Here is an 8551-nt window from a genome sequence, read left to right on the forward strand (position 1 = left end):
TGAGAATTTATTAGAAGGCAGAGAGGTCAGCCTAAGCTAGTTCACTGTAGAGTAGTTCATGACAGTTCACGTATTTTTGCCAGAACACAGTTGGTTCTTGCTGCAGTGCATGCTCATTTTTTTCACTTGTGCGTTTTAAAACTATACGAATGTGACGCGACAGTTTCATTCCTGTGAAAAGCCTGCCGAGACACTTTCATGCATTACGGGGCAACCTGCAGATTTTATAATGCTGCACATAAGAGCTTGTACAAATCAATGCGGGCCCGTTGCCAGAAATTGTTCAGGAGTGGCCCACCTGCTGAGGCCTTTAAAAACCCGCATTTTCATTATTTATGTTGGGTAGAACACACCCCTCTATCCGAATTATAAGGAGGGTAGGGCCATAACCTCCTTGAATTAATTCAAGGAGGCTATGGCCCTCAATTCTGGTCGTAGGCCTCTTTGAGCACCTGTATAAGAGACATGCACTTGGGAGCAATTGAAGAATCTTGCAGATTTTCCTATTAACCTTATTTCAAAGTAAGCACACTGGTTTCTCTTATGCCACTTTGTCTCTTATATGAGTGTCACTTATATAGGAGTTAGACTACATAAGCAGCATTCATAAAGCCTCTTTATTGACATTAGCTAGACAAGATGATTTCTATGGCGACAGCAACGAAGAATGTTGGTACTCATTTGCAATTCATTATGCTGTATAATACAGCAGTGTTTTTAGATGTTGCTACAACCTCTCACGAGATAACGTAGAGCATAGGAGACCACGTTCCCCTGCAGTGAGTGCTCTTAGGCTCAGCGGTAAGATTAGTACTGCATTTATTCTGAAATCTGTCTGACTAGAACACAGCCCGGCCGAAAGCATAAAACTTATTTCACACGAAAGCACACTGTGGTTCATGAACACTTTCTTTTATTACAAGCATGTGTTTTCAGATGTCCACCGAATAAGAAGGGGCACACTGACACATGTGTACAACTACAATTTTTGCAGCATATACAACGAGCTGCCACCTACCAAAGCAGTTTCACAGTGGACACAAAGAAACAGTACACTGATTTCATGTGACACTATTTACACATTATTTATGTGCTAATACACCAACTTGTTTTGTGTAATACCCGTGTCACACGGGCAGGAAAAATGGCATTTACCCCCGAATGCCTTCAGATTTATTGCCATTCGTGCGGTGCCACACGGGCGAACGAAATGGCATTCATTCGAATGCCATTCACCACCGAATGCCTTCGCCAGAACTCAGTTAACTGAGAAATGCCTACTCTCGACGACACAGCTCGCAAAGTGCGATTTACCTGAAAGTATGTAAAACAAATAATATTGAGCTAAAAATAAAATTTCCTGTCTTTTATTTGCACTAAAGTCTTAAAAAGGTGCTTTGAACGTTATATGAAGAAAATAAAGTATTAATAATGAAACGCTTGTCACATTTAGCGAAACTTTGGCAAACAAGCATGCCACACTGGTATTTTCATCGCCGTTGCCATCGAGTTCACTTTTTCTGTGACTTTCTCTGCTTTTTTCATCAGTTTCCATTCTTTGCTTTCCAATCTTCTGCCAACCCGCACGCGCCATTTCGCTCTGCTTAAACAAAGAAGAAATAAAAGAAGAGATGACGTGTCCCAATGAGCGCGCGAGCTGGACCGAAGAGGAGACGATGACTTTGATTACGCTCTGGGAAGAACACCTCTGAGGCCTTCGTGGACAAAAGCGGAATGGCAAAATTTACTCTGCCATCACGGCAGCGCTGGCCAGGTAAGGCATCGTGAGGACGTGAGCCCAAGTACATACTAAGATCGAAAATCTGCGAAGCAAGTACAGGTGAGCATTTTGACTTGAATATCCTGCCTGTGTACTGCCGAGGAGCTTACGCCGTGCATGTCAATGCTGCCACCAACCAAATGACGATAGTTATAGCGGGATAACAAAACAACGACACAGCGACAACAAGGACACTCCCTGTGTCTGTGTCGTCTTTTTGTTCTCGCGCTATAACTATCGTCATGCCATACCAACTAGCCCAAGCTGCCACACTTCTAACCAACCAAATCTTCGCGGAAAACGGCGCGAAAAAGCTCTGTCCCTTACGAGCGTTTCGGTGTGATTTGGCTAGGTGTCACGCATAAAAACACTTGCTATGCCCATTTAGTGGTCAATTTAAACAAATTTGTACCCGCATTGATTGTATGGCCTTCCGGGGCTACATTTTAGATGAATTAATAGCTCGTCCTCATGCCCTCTCTCATGTGCCTTTATTGGCAAGTTCAGACGGAGATAAAAGTTTGAAGCAATGAAAAAAAAAACCACTGGAAGACAGGATGTTCCTGAAACCAACACTTCAACAAACGGACTTGTCCTCAGAAACTAAAATCCTACAGAAGACAGGCCCACTTGTGAAAACATTAACTCTAGACATACCTTGTGTACCTAGGATTTTTTATCTTTATAGTGCGACTACCAAGAATGGGCTCTGTGTAAGTTGGTGCAGTCGTCTTGCCATTGAATAGTGCTATCGAATTGGATTATCACACGCAGTATGCACAACAATTCAACCTATTCCACTGTTCAAAACCTGGTGCCATGAGGTGGAGTCATACACAAGCCCAGAGTATCGTTTCGACTTGCTTCTGTCACTACTACTTAGCTTGCACTTTCGTTTATTATCGATTATTCTCAAAAAAGAACTACAGGTTCTGGTGTGGTCACGTGGCCATTTTATTGGCGAATACACCAGTTCCTTGGGAGACGGCCGGTAAATGACGCCACACTTGCTGTTGAAAGCAACTGCGAAAGCCTCTTCGTTTCACAGGTTGGTATCTACCTTATATGTGCCGATGGGTTACTTGGTGAGCCATGATGATTTCAAAAAGCATTGCACAAACGGACACCATCACACATAAAATTGCAGTGTTTGCATTGCTTTATGTGCGTAAATGTGTATTTGTCTACTGCTTCGTCAGCATGTACATTCCCCTGAGCACTGCTGCAAGTTGCAACGAATGGTGTCTCTAATATGGGTCCAGCCTTTGTGACACTACCGTTATAACTTATGTAACTTTTCGCAGATTGTACGCAGTATGGAAACGGGGGATGAATTCTTGGCAGTGAGGCCGACATGCAGCTGGTGACAGAAGTTCCAGAATCTTCAAGTGCCACCGTTGCCTCAAGTACTGCTAATTTAGATAAAACTGCAGCAACTGGACCGGCGGAGACAGCTGCACCTGCCGTGGAAAGCCTTCCGCAATGCAGTGTATTGGCACCAGCGGAAGCTGGAGCAACTGCGGCAGAGCCAACTGCTTAAAAAAAGGACATGAGCTGGCCCCGATTCTGCAATAATAGAAATGGTTAAAGAGCAAAACATGTTTAGAGGAATTTGGCAAGAGTGCAAAGCACGAGAGCTCGAGCTACAGAATGAACAGTTGAAGCTTCAGAAGGAAGCAGCTAAAAGAGAAGAAAAGCTGATTGATATTCTTCAGAAGTTCCTTGAATAATGGAGGCCTTAAAGAAAGATTTATTTATTCAATAAATACTAGTTTGCCTTTGTAATTGTGCATTTTTTAAGCGATACAGTACGAGTATTAGGCAGCATGGATTTCCGTGCAGCCTAATTAAAGAGCCCTGCTACTATGTTTTATTAGTCTCCAAACTTCTGAATCGCAACTTACACGTTACATAACTAAGTGAATGCAAAAAAATCAAAATTGTTGTAGGCAAACGAGATATATCGAGCTTAAGAAATCTAAATAAAAGCCAGTGCCATAAATTCGCACACCGATTCTTTGCATGTCGCAATAACCTAGAGTCCTCCTACCGTGCTTTTAATGGTGCCCTCATACCTACACTAATGCTGTTATCCTGAGATTTGATAGCAAATAATACCGCTTTGCTGACTGCAGTTTAGTATGCACTTCTCCCACCGAGAAATTAAGATGTCCTGGTGCAGAAACCGAAGGCTTGGCATATTGAAACCAAAGCGCTTATGTATGCTTCTGGAGAGTTCTCACTGGGAAACACTAAATTTAAGTTGTGATGCACAAATTTGTGCATTTGTATTCCTATAAACAGCAAAAACACGTTTAATAACTCTGAAAACATTACATGATTGTGCAACTTTTTTAATAACTCAACTAATCAAACTTTCACTTCTTTATAAGAACTATGAAAATGACTAAAAAAGCCACAAATAGCAGATTGACAAACGTTTGGCAAGTGAGTCAGAATAAACATAATAAATAAATATGTGTGCAGCAAGCAACCGAACACTGAGGTCATGCACATGGACTAATTGTGCATCAAACGTGACTAAAAGACAGGAAACGGTTGTATAATAAATGAAAACAAAGGTTCGAGATAAACCATTTAAATATGTACAAGGAATTAAAAAATGCACACTTCAATATGAAATATATTCACATGAATTATTAAAATAGTACAATAACACATTGTTGTGAAGATAATCTGTAAAGACTACAATATTACAGAGAAATGAAATACAATGCACAATCGCCTGCCATAATGTGCAGGTGATATAGGTGTCACTTTAAAAAAGCCATTTAAATGGTAAAAGCTTATTGAGTTTGCTGCGTTATTTGTTTCTTTTGAAGCACAATAATGATAAATGACCTTGCCTTATAAAACACAAAATTATGAGCAAAAGAATTATGCATGGTATACAAGTTGGTTGAACAGTATTTGGAGCAATTAGAAAAACACCATCTGACAAAGACCTAATCTCACACTTTCAACGATTTTGTGAAGTAAAAAACATGCGCCATAAATAGTAAACAATAAAAACATGGGGTGCTTGGTGATGCTGTGAAAACAGTGAAGCAAGTACAGGTGAGCAATGTGCTTGCCGTTTTTAAAAAAACACTTCAACTGCTGACAAACAGACCAAGTGGCCTAAATTTCCGGAGCCCTTCACTACGGCATTACTCACAATCATATCGTGGTTTTGGGGCATTAAACTCCAGGTAAAATTTTGTACCAAACACAAACAAACTACAGCTTTGACGCAGTGTATGAAGGCCGTAAATGGTGCATATATTCTTCAAAAACAGTTTCACTGCTGCAGACACAAAATTACTTCAGCTACCTGAGACGGTGACTGATGGCTGAGTTCTAGCAAAGAAGTATTTCGCTAACGCTTTCCTGACGTCTTCACCGTTTTCGCTAGACGCGTCCGATGTACAAATTGGCTGCTCGTAAGCAGCATTCCACAATGCTACTTCTTGTTCCCAACGTGGTTCTACGTGTTTCTGAAAACCTTCACAGATGTTATGAAGAACACAACATGCCTTAATAACCAAGGTAGTGGTGGCGAGCTTGCACTGCATGCGTTTCATAATAAAACGAAACCTGGCTTTCAAACGGCCAAATGCATTTTCTACAATCCTTCGGTTCTTTGACAGATTATAGTTGTACGCCCTTTCTTGTGTGTCAGGCTGTTCATTCGCATACGGTTTCTGCAGGTTTGGCGATAGAGAAAATGCCTGGTCACACAGCACTATTGGAGGCACACAAACTCCTTCGACTGTTGCTGTTGGGAGTTTCAAAGATCCGCTTTCAATAGCTTTGCAGAGTACGGATCTTCCGTACACAAACGAGTCGTGGCACCGCCCTAGGGAGCCGACGTTTTTGTACCTAAAGTAGTACCAGTGGTCCACTAGAGCCAGCAAGATCATGCTATACCTGCAAATTTAACAGCAATATTGCAGTCAGTACTGCTATCTAGAAAACTTTCCAGTCACAAGACAACATATTTCATTTGAAACACGTAGCATCGACTGTTAATAAACGAATGCAATAAACGTAGAGACAACTTAATTAACAATAAAGAGGCCTTCTCAACTTACCAGCCTTTGTAATTGTAGTAGTCCGAAGCATATTTCTTTGGCGGTGACACTGGGAAGTAGCAGCCGTTGAGCGCCCCAACACCTTGTGGGAATCCTGTGACCACAAAAAATTCCCTGATTTGCTCCTCCATGTCGGTTGGCGAAGGCATCTTCACCCAGTTGTCCTCCAGGTTTCTCCGTACGGCCGTACAGAACTCTTTGTAGAGCAAGAGCACAGTAGAGGGGCCAATCGCGAACAATTCGGCGATGGTGCGGTCTTCGGCAGCAGAGCACAAGCGGTAGAGTGAGACGGCTACTCTTTTTTCTACTGATATTGCCACTCTCATCGTTGTGTCCACCCGCTGTATGTCGGTACGACACGACTCCACAATGTAACGAAACGTGGCAGCCGAGACGCGAAAGCACCTTTTGAAGTATGCTTCCCCAAGATTTGGTAGCGTTTTTTCAAACCAGTGCTGGCTACGACGGAAACACCACCGAGATTGAGGCGTTGTGCTCAGCGAAGAGGCTGCGGCGATCAGGTTGAAATGGTTTGATATTAACTGAAGTTCAATGTCCTGAAGCTGGGGCATAATAACTCGTCTGTGCTCCAAAAGTTTTCGCCCTTGAGCACGATGCTTTGCACGGAAACACACAAGTGCGGCCGTGAAAAAACGAACTCTGCGAAATCTGCGAGAATCTTCTTCTGATAGATGCGACAGGTGCGATGCGACAGGCGCCACTTTCTCTTTACGCTGTGGATCTGACTAGTGTTGCTACGGTCGGCTGCAACGTTGCAAAACAAAGCAAGAAACTAAAACATAGGACAGCGTCATATGCTTATTTCAATATTTAATGATTATCTGATGTGTATGAAGCTTATAAACGCTTGTTAATTTTTTATTGCTGTTCACTCAATGCTCACTTGCAAGGTGCTGCGATCGACATCAAGTCAAATGTAATTCACTTTGGACGTGTAGCAGCACCACCGAAAAAAATGTCATTCGGGAACTGAATGCCTTCGCCACCGAATGTCATTTTCTGTACCGTGTGGCACGGGTATTAGACATTGCCAGTTACTTTATATAAGACTTCCAAACAATGCTACAGTTAGCTCATGGAGTGACTGTTTTGTGATAGTATACTTGTGCCGCGTTACCGGCTATTACTAAAATGGAGTACGCCAATTACGTTTTCTTGGTTGTGAGGAGATGCACCTAAAGGGTCCCTGCAATGGTTAACTGAAGCTGCGTTAGTATTTCTCCTACAGCACAATGTAATAATAAGCACCGTAAATTCACGTATTCACCTTGCATCATCAATTATAAAAGCTACAAGCTTTTTAGCAGTGCCTTTTTTCCCGATCCTATCGCGAATGCAACTGTCACTAGTGCACGATTGAGCTGTAGCTATTTGTCAACATTATACTTGAATCTTTCACTACAACGACACTACCTATATCGGCCACTTAATTTTTCTCTAGTGCACTTAAAATCAGCAAACACTAAACGTATTAGGAGAATTTAAGTTAATCGAGACCATAAGCAATAAAAAAATGTAGTAGTATCTTTGGAGGTGAAGTAATGGCTTCAGATGAGTGTATGCTGACACCTATTAGATATCGTAGTGCTCACTCTACTGATTAACCTCAGCAACTCCTCTCGAAGGTTGCCTGGCATTAGCACTGATCACTAGATTTGTTGCAAGGTGAAATGCAAGAAGGGCAGACCATGTGGTTCAAGGACACTGAAAAGTCTTACTTTATTTGTGTCAGTCTAAAAAATAATTAGGAGGCTATCTCGTATTTAGGAAATGGGGGTCAAAGGAAGCCTTGCTTTTGTGGGTCTGGCTTTTTGTATACTTTCTGTCGCATTGTTCAATGCTCCCACATGCTAAGCACCAACATGCTAAGCACCACAACACATGCTACAGGCAACATAATGATTGCGGCTAAAACCTCCTTCACAGTTACATTACAATTACTTTATTAACATTTCCTACAATTTTCTTGGCATAATTGTCAGTCAGTTCTCATTATATTGTCTAACAAAGAAAACACGCCCTTAAATAAACCCCATTTTTTCATTCATAGCGAGGGTCTTGTTCTGGCAGACTTAATGCCATCGTGTAGTATGCCAGGGAATAATAGTCAGCTGCCAGCCGTAAGAACATCACCTGTTGTACAATGCCTATAGGCAAAAAATGAGTGTCCTCCACTCGCTGCAATGGCAACAGGCAGCGCTGACTGACACTACCACATTTAAATGCACATACATGTCCCATAAATTAGACGGGGGGATGGCCAGCATGGTAGCTCAGTTGGTAGAGTGTCGGATGCATTATTCGAAGGTCGCAGGTTCAGTCCCTGCCCACGCCAAGTTATTTTTTCGTCCACTTTTCTTCACAGTTACAATAAAATTACTTTTTCATAACGTATATATTTTTTGACATAATCGCCTGTCACTTAACACTAACCTAACGAAGCTGTATTATTGAAAACTAACGAACAATAGTGCCTAAGTATAGGGGACGTTATTAGTTGTGAATGTAATGTAAATGTGAAAGAAATAAAGGTGTACCAAAAGATGGCTTTTCATGAGCAGGAACTGAACTTGTGAACTTCGAATTACACATTTGATGCTCTACTAACCGAGCTATCGTGGCGGCCATTTCCTCGTCCACTTTATGGGGGGCATAT

General features: G+C 41.9%; 1 protein-coding gene across 1 annotated transcript; it reads right to left on the minus strand.

Moving 5' to 3' along the window:
• Nucleotides 1-422: 422 nt before the first annotated feature.
• Nucleotides 423-6200, minus strand: LOC119161738 (uncharacterized). Its single transcript, XM_037414255.1, has 3 exons — nt 5875-6200; nt 5605-5710; nt 423-452 (listed from the first exon to the last, which is right to left on the minus strand). The coding sequence occupies exons 1-3, from the start codon at nt 6198-6200 to the stop codon at nt 423-425; spliced, it is 462 nt and encodes a 153-aa protein (XP_037270152.1).
• Between the last annotated feature and the right edge of the window lie 2351 nt (nt 6201-8551).

Source organism: Rhipicephalus microplus, chromosome X (assembly GCF_043290135.1).
Source record: "Rhipicephalus microplus isolate Deutch F79 chromosome X, USDA_Rmic, whole genome shotgun sequence".
NCBI lineage: Eukaryota > Metazoa > Arthropoda > Arachnida > Ixodida > Ixodidae > Rhipicephalus > Rhipicephalus microplus.

Bases quoted from the DNA above. Each gene is read 5' to 3' on its own strand.
- LOC119161738 (XM_037414255.1), bottom strand. From the start codon at position 6,200: ATGAGAGTGGCAATATCAGTAGAAAAAAGAGTAGCCGTCTCACTCTAC. The intron at 5,711-5,874 runs GTAAGTTGAGAA...TTAAATTTGCAG, and splicing joins TACTACAATTACAAAGGCTG to GTATAGCATGATCTTGCTGG. The intron at 453-5,604 runs GTACTCTGCAAA...TCTCTTATACAG, and splicing joins CGTTTGTGTACGGAAGATCC to GTGCTCAAAGAGGCCTACGA.